This window comes from Melospiza melodia, chromosome 24 (genome assembly GCF_035770615.1).
Source record: "Melospiza melodia melodia isolate bMelMel2 chromosome 24, bMelMel2.pri, whole genome shotgun sequence".
NCBI lineage: Eukaryota > Metazoa > Chordata > Aves > Passeriformes > Passerellidae > Melospiza > Melospiza melodia.
This window is the reverse complement of record NC_086217.1, coordinates 8,310,694-8,330,173: the sequence shown is the minus strand read 5'-3', so window position 1 is coordinate 8,330,173 and position 19,480 is coordinate 8,310,694. Positions and strand designations below refer to the sequence as shown.

The window sequence follows — 19,480 nt, the reverse complement described above, 5'->3', positions numbered from 1 at the left end:
ACTGGGGTGGGATAGAGAAGATGAGAGGCACCTAACAGAAATGTTCATTCCTTTTTTATTCAAACAATCATTTCCTTACAACAGATCACTAAAAGAACTAACTTTGCACTCCAGTTTTAGGCAAGCTGATGAAACAAAACCAGCTTCAAGGTGCTACATGAACAAACAGCATGGGAAGGGGGTTTCATGTTTCATAACCCTGTGCACCAGAATTCAAAATGCATGGTGACTTTCCCTGCAGGTAAATTCCTGCTCAAGCTACCCAGGAAGGCTCACATGACACATGTATAATTTATGGAAGATCAATATTTAATCAGTCATTAATAATGCTCTAAAATGATTTAAGAATGTCTTTACATCCAAAGACTGAAAATACCAACTCTTTTTAGTCACAATCTCCCATGCAGATACGAAGCCTCATCACACAGGCTGGAACTTTTCTTCCCGAGTAATACAAGATGGGTGTGGTAACCCAGACTTAAACTGAAGTGTCACTGCATATTTATGTTACTTTAAAAGCCCACAGGGAACTGAAGACAAGATCTGATGTTGCTTTCACTTCACATCATTGCTTAGTCGCTTGTAAACAGTGGAAAAGCTGGGTTTAGTATCTGCTGTTTAATCAAACGTGTTTTAATTTAGAAAGTTGTGTCTGGCACAAGAAGCTGCCTGTGCCATGGTTTCAGCGTGGGTATGTGAGCAAAGGCTGTGTATTCTGCATGCTCAGTGCAGGGCCTGCAGGAAATCCAATTTTCGGCAGGATTGACAATGGAGCCATTCAGCCCCCTGAGCTCTCAGCCTCAGTGTCTCAGCACACTGCACACACAGGGATACCCAGTCTAAGACAAAGTGAATTCATGATTATAAAATGCTTTCAGTCTTCCTCCTGCTTTCACTTCCTTAAAAGACTAAACAAAATTAGATTGTCTGGAGAAAAAGAATGAAAAAATGATCTATTTTATACATGATTCATCTCTGTGCACATACTCAGCTCACTAGGTACATGTTGCTTATAAACATTGCAACTCAAATTTTAAGGTAGGTTTACAATTACAGGGAAGTTTTGGACTGTTGTGGCACAGAGGTCAGTTTTGTTCAGGAAAAAAACTGCAAATTAATTAGTCTGCATCATTGCTCCAGGAAGATTCATCCTCCTTTTATAATTTTGTTATATCATGTTGTGTAACACTGTAATATCCAATCCAGTGACAGTCTCCAAGTCAAACACATTGAAAAATGCCTGAATTGCTGGCAGAACACAAGAATCCTGCTTAGTTCTAATCCAACTTATTCTTTCAAAATCCTTTTAACAGTAAGGCAGCTCATGGTATCAGCCTGTCATGTGTGACCTGCCCAGCACGGAACTCTTAAACCATGGAGACAGAACAAGAACACTACATGGACAAAATAATGATTTATTGGAAATAGTCACACAAGGTGTAAATGCATCATTTCAATTGTTTATTTTTTACAACACAAAGCTACTCCATTACCAGACTGATTCAGAAACAGGATTCGATTTAGGAAAAATGCTGAATATTTTAAATCCCTGAGAATGGCGTCCTCTCATTCCTTTATGCACTCCCTGTCCCTCCTCCACCCACCCCACCCCCAAAAAAGGTGCTGGAAATTTAATTTCCTGCTCAGTTAAGCTTTTAGTGTGTCCCCATCCATTCTTTATATCAGCATTAAATTTAAAAATGCAAGCAAGCCCAAGTTCCACATCAAGCTCATCCACATTCAGTGGCAAGCACCCAGTTTAAAATTACCTCCAGTTTCAAGTTGGTGTCCAAGCTGCTTTATAGATAAGGCTACTGACTCTGGAGATAAAACTTGTTCCCCTTAAATCAGACATGCAAGAAGTCACCTCCTTTTTCTTCTAGCTGGACACAAATAAAAGTTTTTACATTTCATGCAGAAGTACGGAGCTGTGAATGCAAGGCTTCAGGCTTGATCTTTTTACAGCTGGATTTAAGGGAGCTTAGCATCACAGACTTCCTATTGCACGTTTCTAGTAATTTACCTCATTCCTCAGCATTTTTTAGGTTTATATCAGGCAGAGAGTTTAAGAATGACAAACTTGGGTAGCAAAAGCAGATCCAGGCATAACACATGCAGATAAGTCCAAGTTCAGACATTTTTCTGGTAAGATTGTTTCTTGTGCAAGGATGTAACATATCCAGCACAGAACTCCTCTAGTTGATACCTGACAACCAGCATAAGCAAAGCATGGGGAACAAGGTAAAACTTGAGTATTTTCAAAAGCTGCAGCTGATATTGGTGCTACTTTGCCAGTGGCCAGCTCTTCAGTCGAAAAAAAATCTAATAAAACTCAAGGCATAACTCAAACTAAAATAGAATTCTTTCCAATATTAGAGGTAGATTTTATCCAGTGTAATATATAACATCTGCTCCTGTAAGAGCAGAGATCTAGGAATTAAATTATTCAAATCAATTTCAACACCCATGTGTCTTAGAATAATTAAGGCAAGCTTTTTGTATATCCTTCAAGAAAGCAGGCACACCACTCTGTAAAGAGAAAGACAGAAAAGTTATTCTTGCATAATGAAACCAATAAAAACTATAAGCAAAATGAGCATTCCCTTTATATAGATCAAGGACATCAAACAGATATAGTTCTAAGATCTAATACCCAATTTTCTAAGATGAAGTCTAAGATCTGGTACATAGCATTAAGCCATTCTTTGAATATTTTGGGAATAAACTGCATTACTGAAGTTTGCTTGTCTTGAGGCTATTCATATATTCTCTGAAACACAGATTATTTGGGGTTTGCTGCAGAAATTTACCTGCCTGGTTGAAAAACCAAAGGAATTTGACAGGAATTAAAATAAGTAAATTAATTAAGACCATTGTCATGAAAGCATACAATAGTGAGACAGAAAACATGGGACTGTGTAAAAGCTAGGAACACTGATGTATCTGTTCCAGAAAAAAATAATTCTGCCCAAAACCTAGAGGATGGGTATGACTGCAGTGAATTCATTGCTTGAAACAGATTAGCCAAAGATCATTATCTGCATCCTTTCCTTACCTTGGCAGCCCAGTTGACCAGCCAGGTTGGAATCATGCCACCAGGATTATCAAAATAGTACATATAGACTAGAGAGGAGAGAGAAGTTACCAGATACCAGTGACCTGAGCCTCAGCTCTAACACACTGTGGCAGAAGCTGTCAGTGCATCCTGAAGCACCAACTACAACAGTTCTACTCTCAATTCTGCACAAAAAATTCAACTTGTCCTGAAGTGAAATGTGAAGTAAATACAGGCATTCCCTGTTAACCTCTGGGAAGCTGACAGAGCCACAAAAGGCATTTGAATTACTGTAAACCATGTCTTATAAAAGAAGACTGTCTTTAAAAGACTAATCTCAGACATAAGTCAAGCTCTAGGCAAACCCTTTAATCTATACATCTGTCAAACACAATACTTGAATCATTGCTGAGTTAAGGAAATTGCAGCAGTCTCCCCAGCTGAACTGTCTGGCAGGAAAAGCAGCGCAGACTGGGTCTGGCATGGGAGGGCAGAAGGAAGTGGTCAGTGGACTATTCTTAACCACCCAGCCCAACTGCTACATAAAAGGATTCTTCACACCAGTGCACTGCACTGGACATTTCCAAAGGTTTCATCCATTTTAAAGTAAACCTTGGCTTAAAATTTCCAGTCCCCCTCTTTGTGTGTTTTGCTAATATACACACTCCCTGCCTACACGACTTGCCACACATTTTCTTGACGTCTTACCTTTACTTCCAGCCTTGCCATCACTTTCAATTACCAGGCTTTGTTTATAGCTCTTAACTCTGATAATGCCAGGCTTCTCAGGGCACTGAGGAACAGCCACACTTTTTGCCAACACAACCCAGATCTTCCTCCCCTGCACATCCATCTCCCGGCTCTCCCGGATATAGACATACTGCACTGCAAGTTGAGGAGCCACGTCAAAACAATGTCACTGGAGGGATGAGGAGCTGACAAGTGAGCTCCATCACAAACAGCCCCTCCTTCAAGCTCTTTCTTGTGTCCCTGCAGGATTCAATCCTGCAGAGCAGTAATTCAGCTATGGGAGCTCCAGCTCTGTGTGGGAAGAGGCACCCACGCTCCTCCTCATGCCACATACATTCATCTAACACACGGACTGCAAGATCTTAGATCAGTGCAGCAGAGTGATGGAATCAGTTCATTGCTGGGATTCCTGGATGACCAAGTGGCAGAAACTGCAAGGGGAACAAAAACTTGAAAGGATACATCTCTGTTTGAGAGAGGAAAAGGGTACTTCACTTCCCAGTAGATTACTTTTTCACCATCATATGTTTCCTCATACAGTTCTACGGTTGAAAGAAGAAGACTGTTAGATATTTTTAATTTCTACTGCAACAGAAATATAGATGGCATCAAGAACTGCTCAGATTTCTGACATGTACACATTTTACATGCAACCCTGATGTCAAAATTGATATGTATGTAGAATTTTAGCAATAAGAGACATTAAGAAGTTCTGTACCAGGATTGTTCAGGAATCAAATACACAAAAATAGGTGGCCTGTTTTTCTTTGGCTATTGGATTAATTGGTGGAAAAAAAGAAACCCCCCCCCAAAAAATCCAGAAACCCCAAAGCATAAAATGAGAACAATTCTGAGGGCAACAGAGTCAAATTCCTTTTCCAACAGTTTGCTCATTCAAAGCTTTTCCATCTCAAAGCTTTTTCCTCACCTGTGCATGTTCTGCACAAGTTTAAGTCACAGTCTAAGAGTACAATGTGCTTTTTCACAGGCATGTCATCACCCTTGTACATTATACTGAATTAGCATGGAACTAGGATGAGTGCAGCTTTCTAACACCTGAAGACATCTTACATGGGGATTAATGAATTTTGGAAAAGCTGTCAGGAATTTCACAGCAGTACATACATGCAACAGCAAACTAGAATCTTGAGCAGTTTATGAGCCTTCATTACACCACCTTCAGTCTGCCTGGAAACTCAAATCAAAAGGCAGCAGAATATGAAAAAAAAAGGTAACCTAAGAATAGTGCCTAAAACATGGCAGTGACTCAGTTGGAGAGTAGTCTGAAGGAGAAAAATTAGTTCTAATCAAACCACACAATCGAGTTTGAAAACCTGTCTACAGCACAGCTTCCTTCCCTGAGGCAGCAGTGGAACCTGATGAGCCCTGGGGCTGAGCCAGGGCTGGCCCAGGGTCTGCAGTAAAGGACAGTGGGATCCAGAAAGCTGCTCCACCTTCACAGCCACAGTGGCCTCTTCTTCCTTTACAGCAGACTTGTGCCTGAGGTGCTCTATATCCTCCAGAGCCAGGTTTTTTGGAAGTGAGGCCAGAATAAAGCAATAATCTCACTGACAAGGCAAGAAGAGTGCCCCAGATGGGAGATTCTTTCCCTATATAATATATTCCAAACCAGGATTCTGTTGGCATGCCCTGCAGACCAGCTGTCACCCACAGAAACAGCTTCTCCTCTTCTCCAGCTGCAGCAGCACTGGATGCACCTGGTGTTGTAATAACCCACAACATTTATGTTTTCCACCAGAGGTCACTGGAGCATTGGATTATTCACTTAGCTTTCACTCCTAACCACAGAGATTTCCTTCCTTTTACAAAAGCACCATGACAGTGTTTTAAAGACACCAATACAACTCTTATTAGCTACCTCATTTACCTGTGTATTTTTGCAAACACAGGACAAAAACCACAATACATAAACCACATCCCACCTGCATTCACTTCAAACCAGAATATAGTGCATTTAAATAATAATCTGATTTCATTTAGCACCACCACAAGAGATCACAAGTCTGTTCCATCCATAATAGGGACAGCAGCACTTACTGCTTCAGCAGTCAGTTATCACTGTGAAATTGTTGGGAAGTCTGATCTCAGTCAGGAAGGTGCTGCAATCAGGAGTAGCCAGTTTCAGTATTGCTCAGGCCCAACCATTTTGCATCACGCCACAGAAGCACGTGGTACCTCAGTCACAACTTCCCTGCTGAGCTGGCAGCTGCAGCACAAACCAGGCCTCAGGGTGTCCACATGTTGTGGATATTCAGAAGCATGCAGAAGCAGTTGCCTTTTCAGCTAAAAAGGCAGCTACTTCTGCTCTGATCAGGTTTTTATTTCAATGTTCAGCAGAGATTTCTCCTTTGGACTGCCACTTGCATGGCTGTAAGAGCATCAAGGAATAAAAAGAGTAACACCAAGAGCAAGAAGGCTCTCAGTGGAAGTTTTTGGGGTTTCTTCCCAAATGTGAAAGAAAACACCCAGGCTGAACTGGGGTTACGTTTAAAACATTGGCTAGCACTTTCATCATATGTATCATCCCAAAAAACAGGTGGGCTTGTGTCAATTTTTAAGTAGGAAGGAAAGCATTATGTTATATTAAAGCCCTCTAAGAGTTAATTTCTATGAAATGCTGGACTTAAAGCACCAGCACAAGTAGAAATTAAGAGATGAACAAACCATGGTCAGCAAGGATACAAATGTCAGCTCTGCAACATTATCTAGTTTTTAGTTTAAGGGTGTAGCTTCCCCCAGCAGCTTCCTTTCTTTTCTCTATGAAGGAATTAAAAAAAAAGTGTTTATTTAAGAAGCATTCATTTCTCCTAAATGCACTTAAAGACTACTGAAGTAACTCAAGAGAGTATTTTTACATCCAATACAATAATGCTGAGTCCCACTCTGATTCAGCTTCACTAATGGCAAAATGGCTTTTGCTACAAGAAAGCTACTGAGCATTTTGACAATTAACACTTCTTCATGAAGACACTACTCCTTAAATCTGCCCAAGACTGACATGAGTTTAATTTATGGGTCTCTGTATCAATGCAGCCATTGGCATTATCAGCAATCATTCACCCTGGAGCTGTCCTAAACCTTACAAGCACAACATTTAACAAGTCTTTGGTTTTTAACACTGCTCTTTGCTCAGCAAAACACTCAGACCACTTTTCAGTTTTACTGGCCTGCTCTGACTTCAAGCACAGGCTTAAAAAGAAAATGCTCCCCATCTTTAAAATAAATGGATTACTAGATACCTACATCAGCTGCACCCTTACCTTGTTACTGCTGACTTAGGATGTTTTAGCACCATATGGATATCCAGGTTTAATGCCCCTTTTCAAAGACAACATTAAATAAACGTAACTAAATTAGTTATTCCTTTCTCTGTAAAAGCCATATGCCCTCGATACACCCATTCCTGACTGTAAAAGGTGCCAAGAACAACCCATGCTTTCAGGAAAAGATATTCCACCATTCATCAAACTGGTGGAAGCCTGAGGAAAAATTTTCATAAAGACATTAGCCTTTGAAATAATCTCCCCAAGGACAAATTTTAAGACTCAGCTGCGGGGCCACCTTGTCTTGACTGTGCTCTCACCAAGGAAGTTTGGACCAGATGATCCCAGAAGTCCCTTCCAACCTGCAATTCCACGACGCACTGCTCCACCGCCCTGTGCAAAGATGCACAGAAGGTACCACCCCATTTCTCCCCAAGACATCTACTAAAATTTAACCTAAGTATTACAACTAGAAGTTACAAGTGCTCCAGCATAACCAGTGATGCCAATCATATGCTTTAACCAACATGGAAAGAATTCATTCCAGAGGAAAGGGAAATACTGTTGAGACATTAGAGATTGCATATCAGTGTTTACTTGTGCATTTGCAGAGTGCAACCTTATCCCAAAAGATATTTAAGTCTGACCCAAAGTCTTTGGAGGCAGTAACTTCGAAATACCTTTGAAGAAAGTTTTAGTGGGAACAATTAATGTGGATTCCAATTTGCTTTTACACTGCCTAGATGAGCTTACCTTTAACATACTGATCCCACTTTTTTCTGAAATCCAAGTCCATGTAGACATCTGCACACAATTTTGGGGGAATGTCAGCAAGACCACCAAAGATTTTATATTCATAAAGTCCTGATTGCTGTGGAAACAGAATGAAGAGAGGAAAAGTCACACAGGAAAGGGAAGTACTCTGCATCAGGGAGAACAGCTGAAGGAAGTTAGGTGGGGCACAAATTACAAATATGCTCAAGAGCTGTGAAAGCAAGTGCTCAGAAAACAATATAAGATTCAGTCTTTAACCTCTCGACTTTTTGATCTATACATGAAAGTGTAAATGCAGCCAGGCTGACCTGCCCTGCACAATGGCTGTTCCTTCCCTTACACCAGTACCCTTTTACTTCATCAGGAGTTCCAGAGGGAGCATGTTTCTTCACACAGTCCCCTCTTCAGCTCCAGTGGTCAGTGTGGACTGAATCCTGCCCACACTGAGGTTTACCAGAAGCATTAAATTCTTGTGGCGAGTTAGTTCTGCTTACACATCAGGCTGGGATACAAGAATGCTTTACAATGTCCACGCTTACATACAGTGCACTCATATCTGCCTTGAATATTTATCAGCTATTTTCTTTCAGAAAGCTGTATGCACTGAAGGGGTGGGGTGCAGGATATCTCCTGTTTAATGTCACTTTCAACATATGGTAATTCCATCTGTGCCTATGAAGCAATGTTTGTACCACTGTAAGTACAAGTTCAGGACTATTTTAAAGCAATGACAGTTCAGGACTAAATTAAAACAATGAGAGTATTTCAAATATATAGTGTAGAAATCAAATCAAAGCATTCCTAAGGAAAGGAAAAGAATGCTTATACAACCTTCTTTTCTTCTTTACCTCACCTTCACAAATCAACTCCAGAAGATGAGGATTTGAAGTACCAGAAAACAGTAATATGAGCAAGAAACTTAAGCTACTCATCTTCACTGTGGCTTCTCTGGAGCACCAATCACCAGCTTCAAACCCAAACTATTCAGCATCTGTGTAACCCCACGCACTCATCATCTTTCTAAGAGGCATCAACATTTTTATTCTTACAAGAAAACCAGCAATTTACAGTAAGAAGGTTAAAACAAGAGTGAAACGTTTCCATTTTTCTGAAGCATGTCATCAGGAGAGTCAATCAGCTTGGCTGGAATGCAGCACTGAGCAGGAAGGCCCAGATCTATTTCTGCAGCCTGCAGAGAAGGTGGAAAGACAAGGCAAAAAGAGAAGGCAACAGGAAGAATAATTGCTGCTTTCAGCTTCCTGGAGTACTGTTGCTGCAGGGGAATTGCAGTTCAGTACGTGCTAAAAGCTAATTTTTCCAGTAACAACTTTAAACAAAGACCCTACTTCTAGACTTCATCTTCTCTTTCAGCAATCTGAAGCAACTGAAAGACAAAACAGTAGATTTATTTCCTAGAAGAGTCCCAAGATTGGACTTGAAAAGGTCCCTCACATCCTATGTAGTCTGTCCATCCAGCCCAAACTGGGGGCATCGTACACCACATTAAAAATTACAGACACCTGTAAATAGGTTTTTTTAGTTTCAAATAGTCCTTTTAGCTCTACAGTCCCTGTGCATAAAAGCACAAAAGGATGAGGAGGAGAAGCCTGAGCTGCTTTCCATCTCACCAGCTGCATTCATGCAATAGCAGCACAGCCACTGCAGTGAGCCAGGGCTTCCCTGCTCCCATGAGCCTGGCCAAACCCAGCTTCCCAAAATTCCTTTGCCTTCATCCACTGCACAATGCATTCACAGCTCTGGGTTGAGCTCTAATCCTAGAGCCTCTACCTCATCCACTCCAGCAGGAACACCCCCAGCAACTCACTGATCCTTGCATGGATACCTGGCAGGCACCCCAGTCTCACCCAGCTGTGTGCACTGACTGATAAGCTCCTCTGGCCATTGCCAGTCACCACATCCACACTGTCAACATAGACTATTTATCACTGAAGAAAATTCCAAGGTCTATGAAGTGATGGTTTTTTAAAAGAGGCTTTCCCCACCCCATTGTGACTTTAGCAGAGCCCTGTATGCTTTCTGGTTTTTTCTAACATTACCATGTCAGAAATAATTTCTCAGAATACAAATACAAAATTGTCGTGCAAAGAACAGCATGAAGTCCAGAAGGAGCTGAGAGGAAACTATGATCACTCAGTTAAAAACCAAGATATTTATATATATATATATTTAAATATGGATTTAGAAGTCAGTATTGAATAGTAAATCCCTGTCAGAATGAAGACACTGTCAATCACAAGTCAGTTCCTAAACCACGGAAGTTCTTTAAATAAGTTAGTCATCAAGGGAAGAATTTCATTCCAACCCTTTCTGAACTACCTGATTTTAGAGGGCAAAGGGTGGGAAATCAGTGTGGTGTGGAGAGAGGCAGGAAGGGGGGCGGGCTCCTGGAGAGAGGATGCTGCGACACGGGCGGGGCTCGGCATGTTCGGGGACACGCTCCCCTGAGCACAGACCCCGGTCCGAGGGGTTCGAGAGGGGGGCACACGGAACCCCCGGGATTCCCCAGCTCGCTTCCGCGGCGTCACTGCGGCCCGGCAGCTTTCTCATCAGCACTTAATGGCATTACCCGGAAAGCGGCTTTCTGCGAGCCTGGAGAAACCGAGCCCAGGCCTGTGCGGGGAACCCGCAGCTGCGGGCCGGGCCGTGCGAGAACCGCATCCCCGTCAGCACGGCACCCCTGCCATCCACCGCCCCGGCACCCCTGCCACCCACCGCCCCGGCACCCCTGCCACCCACCGCCCCCCGGCCGCCCCGTGCCGGCAGCCGGAGCCCGCCCACCTGGTGGTACAGCCGGTAGATCCGCACGCCCATGGTCTCCACCAGGAGCTGCCAGGGCCCCGCCGCGGCCGGCGCCGGCTGGTCCAGCTCCCGGCAAGCGGCCCCAAACTGCTCCTCCGAGAAGCCCCGCGACAGCGCCTCCTGCCCCTCCGGCGGCGCCGCCATCCCCGCCGCTGCCTCCAGCTCCGGCGGCGCCGCCGTCCCCGGCCGGGCGGGCGCCGGGCGGGCTCAAGCCCCGGCCGGGCACTGCCGCCGTCCGGCCCGCCCCGCTCCGCCCCGGGGCCGGGCCCGCCGAGCCTGCGGGGCCGGGGGAGCGGGCTCGCGGCTCCCGGCCGGTTCTCGGGGCGTCCCTGCCCTGCAGGTGCGCTCCGTGCGCGCCCGGGCTAGGCGCGGTCTCCGTGGTGGTGCCTCTGAATGTGTGAGACATCAGCGTGGTGCCAGAACCGGGACGGGTCCGTGGGTGCGCTGGTCAGGGCCTTCCCTTTGCGGTGTCCCCCAAGGACACAGACTGAACACTGTGGGCACATGTATTTTTGTATGTCTTCACGTTTGGACAGGCAGTTTTCCTTATGGACTGTACATATGAGAGTATGATACAAAGAACCCAAAACTGCTGTACAGCTGCTTGGCAGGTGAGCGTGGCCCTGGCCCGCCCCAGCGAGGCCCAGCCAGCCTGGCAGGGAGGAAAGGCAGCGGGCTCTGCCCATGGCAAACTGGGCTGCCCTGGGGTAGGCAGGATGGAAAGAGGCAAAAAACTTGCACTGGGATGAGCTCCCGGGCAGGAGGAATCCACTGCCAGGGACACATTTTGCATCTTGCTCAGGCTCTGCAGTGACACCACCTATCCCACTCAGCCAAGCATTAATGCCTTCAAAATGTGACTATGGCAGGTTTTCTCCTAGGAGTTGTAAATCTGTTTTCATTACAGCTCTATTCTTCTAATTCCTGTGAGATTTTCCTGCTGAACGCTGTGTCTTCAGAATAAAACAAGCAGCTCTGAGCAGTGGGACATCATCAAACCTACTGACTGGCAGCACCAGGCAATGTCTTTGGTGGTAACCTCTGTGCAAGGCTGGAATAATGCAGTGTTTCTAGCTTCCCTGCCAAGTGGCTGAGGTCTTTGACAAAGAGTTCACTTATGTCAGCTGTCTTTCCAGTTCCAGTCAATTGGTTTGCAAGCAGAGCATGAGGATTTCTGGCTGACTGGTTTGGACATACAGGCTGACCCTCATCCTTGCACAGTCCAGAAAACTTTTGCAGAGAGCATTTTGTAAAGGCAAGATTGCATCTCACAAACTTCCTCGCAGTATGTAAATTTGATGCCAGAAATTGACCCGTACCATCTTCATAAAATAATGTCAGTAATGATAATAAAAATCTGTTCATATCTTACCTGCTCTCACCTCCCCACTGAGACTGCTTGTCAAACATTTCAGTTCTTTTATTTTTTGTAGTAAACTTATGTGTATTAATATTATTCATATTTACATAATAGGTATAAATATTTTGGCTTATTTTTGTTTTGTGTTGTTTTTTTTCTTTAAACATTACTTAAAATGGCATGCTCTCAGTGAGCCCAGTTGGTTCTCCAGATATCAAGGGAATTCATTTCTTATGGCTCATCCCTTATGAGTAATTTCTTGGCTAAGTTGACTTGAGTGAAGCTGTGCTGCCCACCCAGCTGAGGAGCTGGTCTTTAAAATGGAATTTGAGGCAATGGCCTGGAGGTGAGAATAATTTAGTTTTTCTTTTTTCTTGCAGAAATATTTCTTTACTTTTGCAAAGCTTTTATCAGATTGCTGTCTCACTTCTAAGTCCCATTCTTTCTCTGAAACAGGGCTCAGTGAAACTGAAAGAGCTTGTGGCTCTTGTTTGCACAGAGGTGACTTTGGCCCACTATGAAAAAGGAGTTGTGAGTCAAGAACTGATCATTAACATGCCTGTGAGATTACCTGATCTCCTTGTTTGTGCAAAAGGACTGAAGTGATCACAGCTCCATGTTGCCTATTATTTTAGGGTCAATGTTTTGCATTATATGGTTGTCTACATGGCATCAGTAAGTTGGCTTCATCTGCCTGACCACTCCCTGTTTCCCCAGCACTTTCATGGAAAAATAGATTTATCTCACAAGGCCACTCTAGGGACAAAAGCTTTCAAAAAAGGCATTACTATGTGACCTTTTTTTCTTGGTAAATAAGGAGTGGTGATTACTAAGAAAGCACAAGCTGTTCTGAGAGTTTATTTTCTGTTTTCATGTATGTTTACGTAAGTGTTATTATTTATCCCTTGTATTTCCATGTATTGCCCTTAGCTTAGGGATAGAAGCTGAAGTTTGAGCCCAAGTCCTTTAGAATCTTCCCTGCTGGGTAGTGGCTGTGGGCTGGATGAGTTCAGGACTGATTTTGTGCTGCTCTGCCCCAGCACTGTGGGCAGCAGCTGTGCTGGGAACATGAACCCAAAGGCAGCCTGGACACAGCAAAGTCCAGTCCCACACATGGACCAGGGACCCAAATACCACTGAAGGGAAAATAGAGGGTTACTGTTCTGGGGCAATGAGGGGGACTTTCAGAAGTGCCCATAACTTGTTCTACATACTTGGTGGATCTCAGGCTTCAGGTTAGTTACCCTGTGGTGTTGTAGTTAGCAGACCTGGTTTCAGCCAGGCTTTCTGGAATCGGAAGGTTTAGCTTTTGTCCCTGGTGGTGTTTAAGGACAGGTTGGACTGGGCTTTTAGCACCTGGTCTAGTAGAAGGCGTCCCTGCCCATGGCAAAGGGTTGGAATGAGATGAGATGATCATTAAGGATCCTTCCAACCCAAACCATTCTGTGATTTTGTTATTCTATTTAGCTGCTGCTGCTCTGAGTGGGAAATGTACCTCAAGGCAACTTGCCAATTTCGGCTATCAGTGGCATTAATATACCTAAATCTTCCACCTGTTTTTTAGAATGGAAATAAATCTGTATGAATTCCCTGCTAACACCTGACCTTTCTGTTACTGAAATCAGTGCTGGGTAATCCAATGAATTCTGTGGCATGGAACAAAACCAGGAAACTGGACAACTCCTACATCAGAAAATCATATTGGCCAGAATTGAAACCAGCAATCAACATAGATTGATGTTTTCAGGCCCCAGGTGATTTTCAGTGTTTGTTTTAGATATGGACATCCATATGTGGGAGAATGTTCCCAGCTATATTGTGTTTTCCTCTATCTGTCTCTGTGTGGCACTGGTGCACTTTGAAAAATTCTTGGAGAGGAACTAAAGATGTGGGATTTTGATGAATTCAATTGCTGTGCAGACATTTATATACTACTGTAATTCCAAAAACTTTGCAAAGCTGCTGAGTAGTCCTGCCCTACCATTTATACAATTTGTACATTTGCATTTCTAGTATACACAGCCAAGGCAATTATAAGCTTCTGCTGCTGTTCTTTATTGACTGCATCATGTAAAAGCCTTTCTCACAAATTGTTTCATGACTTTTACAGTTTCAAGAAGATGATTCTTCATCCAAAAAGCTGAGAAGTAACAACAGCATCTCCCATCTCAGCCACGCATGTGTAAGGCAGTCTATATTCTCCTCTCTTGTATGAGTCAAAGGGAAATCTGGTTTTTCAACATTTTTAGAGTACACAGACTATATTGTCTGTCTGCTACATCAAAACCTTTATATATTTTATGTGTTCTGTATATGTTTATATATGTATATATTTTATTCCTAAGTACTTAGGCAGGGAGGGTCACCTAGGGTGATTTTTACAGAGAAATAGCACAAAACATGCACTGCTTGAGCTGTCATAAGGGGCTATTAAATACTGGTTTATAATGGCCTTCTTCATAGAGTTGAATTTAACCCCAAACTATGACTGTTTCTGTATGGAGTATCTAGTTTCAACAGTTCCACCCAAATAGAAGAGGATTTAGAGGGTAACTGGCGTTCTGCAGTTGTTCTGCCTTCTGATATGATGTATTTTTTACCTTTGGTAGATGGTTTATTGTGCTGGACTCCTGGTGTCAGAACCCATCTCCTTCATTTGGCCATATTTGCCTTTGATTTCCATCTTGTAGCCACAGTTTCTCTGGAAAGTAATGCACTCCCAGTGCAAATAAACTGGAGATAAAGAGGTTCAATGTATTTACCTGGTCCTGAGCAAAGAGGGGTAATTTTAAAATTCACCGTAGGAAGGAAGGGATTTCACCATTACCTGCATGACCTAAAATGACTCATTCAAAAGATAAGACAGCCTGTTTAGATCTTCACTTGGTTTGGTAAATAGTTATCACTACCACACCCTCTACTTTCTTAACTTGTTTACATGGATGTAGAAATACTTCTAAACTTCCCTAAGCAGGTGATGCTGAAGCAGATGACATATATGAGAAGCTCTCTCTTTTGTGGGAACAGTAAGAACTTAATTTGGTCTTACTGCAATTATTCTTTTTTTTCTTTTCTTTTTCTTTTTTTAACTGCCCTTTAGGTCAGACACTTGACTTACTGTAAATTTCACAGCAGTCATCTGTTATGTAAGAGAAAAGCTGTGTATTTTAACTTTGTGCAGTATTTTAGATAGATCTTGTGTATAAATGTAGTCCTAAGGATTGTAGTGAAGTAGGACACACACAGACTCATCAGCCAGGAAGTAATGCAGCCATCGGCCTGTATAGCTAACTTTAGAACTCATAACTTTCTTTCTTTTGTTGGAGAGTCAATAAAAGCTGGCTGAAATGCTCCATGTTCATTAGACAGACCATTTGCAGAGGGAACAGTGTATGCTCTTTATACCCTACCTACTGAGAAGGGAAACAAATGAAATAAAGTGTCTCTTGACTCTATCCACTAACTTTTTAGTCACTTTTTAGTCACTTTTTCAGCTTTTTGTCTGCATTTCCCTTCATGTCTTAGAGCCCTGTAAATTCTTTGGGTGACTCAGTGCAGGTGGAAAACCAAGAAAAGAAATAATTCCTATTTTGAACTTGACTCTCAGCTGAATCTGCTGCGTGCTACTGCAATAGTCTCCAATAAAAATCCTGGTTATGGTGGAATTACAGTGCCTGGAGTTTGCTCCCACGCTTCCCCCAGCTTGGCCAGAAAGCTGCCACGGATCCAGAGGTCTGGCCAAGGATCCAGAGGTTCTGTAACCAACTTATGCAAGGTTGAGGAATTGGCTTCTGGTGGTGTGATGCATCCCTCTGCTAATTAAAAGCACATGTCCACACAAGGAATGCAGCTCTTCAAATGGGAACTCGGTGTAATTATGAAAGCAGTAGGAGATAAGAATAATTGTTTTCAGTTCCAGATATCCTGTCTTCTTCTGCACTGCAGGAAGATTAAGTGAAAGTCAAGCAAGGCAATAACAAAGTTCACATGCACAGCAGGATAACTGATGTTGACCAAAGCACAAGTAGGATCTAATGGAGTTCAAAGAAAATTCCTTTCCATATTCCCAGCCACCAAAGAGGTTTCTCACAGTCGTTATAAGCACATCCATTTCACGAGCCTGATTACCCACAGAGTGGCTGGTTTGCACAGCTATCAGCCAGCTGGGGGGTAAACTGTGTTCAGGAGAGGGGAGCTACAGCATTTTATGAGAAATTATTTGCTTCTCTGGCTTTGGGCTGTTTTTGGACTCCATTCCTCATCACAAAACTCATACACTGCATGGCATGGTAAGGACAATTTATAATATATATTGAACACATTGAAAGGGCACTTTCTGAAAGTTTCACAAAATGCAGTAAACTGATGTGTTGTGTCCCTGTGTGCGCTTAGGGATAAGATAAAAGGAAAATTCAGTGGCGGGTTAGGGAAAAGGTAAGAAAAACTAAGTGAATAGGGAGCTCACAATGGTTGTACTTTGGCAGATCAGTGAGTCACTGTTTGCTGTGCTGTTAAGGCCCAGGAGACTGTTAGAAACTCAAAGGAAGCCACGAAGTATTGCAAGTGTGTTTCAGTCAGCAGAGCAACAGCGTTGCTCAATTTAGGAGCCAAACTGCTCTCTCAGAGCTCCAGAATCACACACGCCTCTTGCTTATCAGCCCAGCTTTGGGGCTGCGCTTCCCTCTAAGCAGCTGTGTTTGGGCCCCTGGAGGAGATTTTGTCATTTAGGGCAGGTCCTAAAGGGGAGCTATGTATCACTGAAGCATGGCAGTCCAAAACTGTGAACCTGTAACCCCTCTGTGCAGCTGCTGCTCAGCCCTGAAGTCTCCTCGGCTGTTTGCACTGAATTTCTCCAGGTGCCGAACGTGCTGCCCCGGCTGTGTCTGGTCCTTCTTTCCTTACATCCTTGGAGAGCCGTGCTCAGAACACAGCAGGACCTTAAAAGACAGAGGTTGTCAGTGATCCCTTTTTATGAAAAGGCCAGAGGGCTGGTGCTCAAGTTGTTTTAAACCCTTCAGTGCCTGAGTGCTACAAAGCCATCCTTCTAGGGGAGAGCACACTGCTCTCTCAGCCATTCCCTCATTCCCATCGCTTTCTATTGCAGCTTTTATGCTTCACAGCAAGAAATAAGAATTGCATGAGGTCTAGCAGAGTGTGTGACTTTTTTTGCCTGTTGTTAGGGCATTTATTTGAACAGAAACATGAATTCTAAGCCCAGCTTCGGTGCTTGTTTATGTGTACTAGAATAGCTCCTTAAAAAATCAGTTTCATGAGATATCTTATGTAAAACTTTCAGTATTTTATGTAAGACTTTCAGTAATGGAGTTGGCATGAAAAAATAAGAATGTACTAGTGGAGCTGTGGATGGTGTAAGCCTGAGAGGGAGGCTCTCTGTCAACAGAGGACAACCAAATACGAGACTGGAAGGACTAGAGAGGAACTGATGTAACAAGAATGGGGTGAAATTTAGGTCATGCACACATGTGCAAACAGCAAGAATTTCTGATATAAAGTGAAAAATGAAACTGATACTGGAGAAAACAAACCAGACATCCTGAACAATCAGAAGAAAATTATGAAATGTTAGTATTTCTAGTAGACCAGGAAAAAAAAAATACTTGCACTTCTGTGGAAGAAGCTGGTAAAACATCTAAAAAAATGATTGAAAACACGCCTGAGAGAGTTTAATTTCTCCCTCTTAGGGCATTAGAGGATTAATTGCCAAAAGAGGGAGTAGCTGCTTCAGCCAAACATTTACTTGCCCATGTATAATTGTCTATGAACCCACTCAGCTAAAAACAAGGTTCCTAGATACCAAAATAATAAGGCTGGTAGTCTCCAACAGGAGGAGTGGGAAACCTGGTTCTTTTTGAGGTGGAACTTGTGAAATCTAATAAAGGTATTACAGACATAGCTGCCTGCACTGGGAAGGAGCAGACAATGGTCAGGAGATCCTGCCTAATGGAGTTCCCCTCAGATCCAGTTTCTTTGTCATTGCTGCTCAAATGCTGATGTGTTTGACAGGAGCAGCAAGTCGGGGAGGGGGGAATGACAGTTTCTTGCAGAAAGTTGTGGAGCTTTTCCAGAACCTGGTTGATTTGTCTGGAGGAGATGAACCCTTGGCAGGGTCTCCATCACTGGGTCCAACACACAGGACGGAATCCTGGCCCCTGTGAAGTTGGTGGAAGTTTTGCCATTAATTTCTGTGAGGCCAGGATTTCACCCTGGGAGTCAAAAGTACATGCATGCTTTCAGAGACAGAGTGGCTGATTAAATACATCTGGTGCACTGTTCTTTTATCAATCATTGATAAAATAGTGCCTTTTAAATATAAACTTTGGTTGAGCTTAACCACAAAATTCAAATATGTCCGTTTACAAGACTTAAAAGCATAATTCGTCTGCTTTTTGTCTGAAGTAACAGAAATCACGGTAAAAAATTAACACACACCCACACCTACCCTCTCCAAACCCCTGTAGTATTTCATGTGCTGCAAAAATGAGTAATCAAAGCTTAGAAAAGCCAGTTAAAATATTTCTAAATTATACATAAAACTTTATCCTTTAAGAATGCCACCCGGAGCTATATTCCTCCTCCTTTACTTCCTGAGCTAGGGGTTCATCTGGATTTTGGCAGGGACTGTGCTTCCAAGTGACCCGGCACGGGCACCAGCGAGCTCAGGACAGGACAGGACAGGTACGGAGCCTGACCCGCGCTGCTGCAGCCGGGATGGCCCCGACACCCGGCACGGGGCTGGGAGTGCGGGAGGGCACGGGGGCTGGGGAGAACAACGGGCTGCGGGAGGGCACGGGGGGCTGGAGAGAACAACGGGCTGCGGGAGGGCACGGGGGGCTGCGGGAGGGCACAGGGGGCTGCGGGAGGGCGGAGGGGGCTGGAGGATGGCAGAGGGGGCTGCGGGATGGCACGGGGGGCTGTGAGAGGGCAGAGAGGGCTGTGGGAGGGCAGAGCGGGCTGGAGGATGGCATAGGGGGCTGCGGGAGGGCAGAGGGGGCTGGAGGATGGCACAGGGGGCTGCGGGAGGGCAGAGCGGGCTGCGGGAGGGCAGAGGGGCTGGAGGATGGCATAGGGGGCTGTGGGAGGGCAGAGGGGCTGGAGGATGGCATAGGGGGCTGTGGGAGGGCATAGGGGGCTGCGGGAGGGCAGAGGGGCTGGAGGATGGCATAGGGGGCTGCGGGAGGGCAGAGGGGCTGGAGGATGGCATAGGGGGCTGCGGCAGGGCACAGGGGGCTGCGGGAGGGCAGAGGGGCTGCAGGACGCGCCCCCGGCCCGTGTGTGTGACTGCGGCGGGCAGGGCGCAGTGCGGAGCCTCCCCCGGCGCTGTCCCCGCCGTGCGCATCCCTGAGGCGGGCAGCGAGCGGCGCGGGGCGGAGGGAGAGGCCCGGCCCCTGCCCGGCCCAGCCCGGACACCCTCACGGC

The 19,480-nt window shown here is 44.4% G+C and overlaps 2 protein-coding genes across 2 annotated transcripts; one reads left to right on the top strand and one right to left on the bottom strand.

The window, feature by feature from the left end:
* Positions 1-1,395: 1,395 nt before the first annotated feature.
* Positions 1,396-10,866, bottom strand: PCTP (phosphatidylcholine transfer protein; the record flags this gene model as incomplete). Its single annotated transcript, XM_063176096.1, has 6 exons — positions 1,396-2,529; positions 3,056-3,123; positions 3,764-3,935; positions 4,268-4,347; positions 7,843-7,960; positions 10,663-10,866. Coding segments are annotated over 6 exons (714 nt in total), but the record flags the coding sequence as incomplete, so codon positions are not given.
* Positions 10,867-18,772: 7,906 nt separating this feature from the next.
* Positions 18,773-19,189, top strand: LOC134428994 (PE-PGRS family protein PE_PGRS61-like). The gene has a single exon (XM_063176095.1). The coding sequence runs from the start codon at positions 18,773-18,775 to the stop codon at positions 19,187-19,189; it is 417 nt and encodes a 138-aa protein (XP_063032165.1).
* Positions 19,190-19,480: the final 291 nt, after the last annotated feature.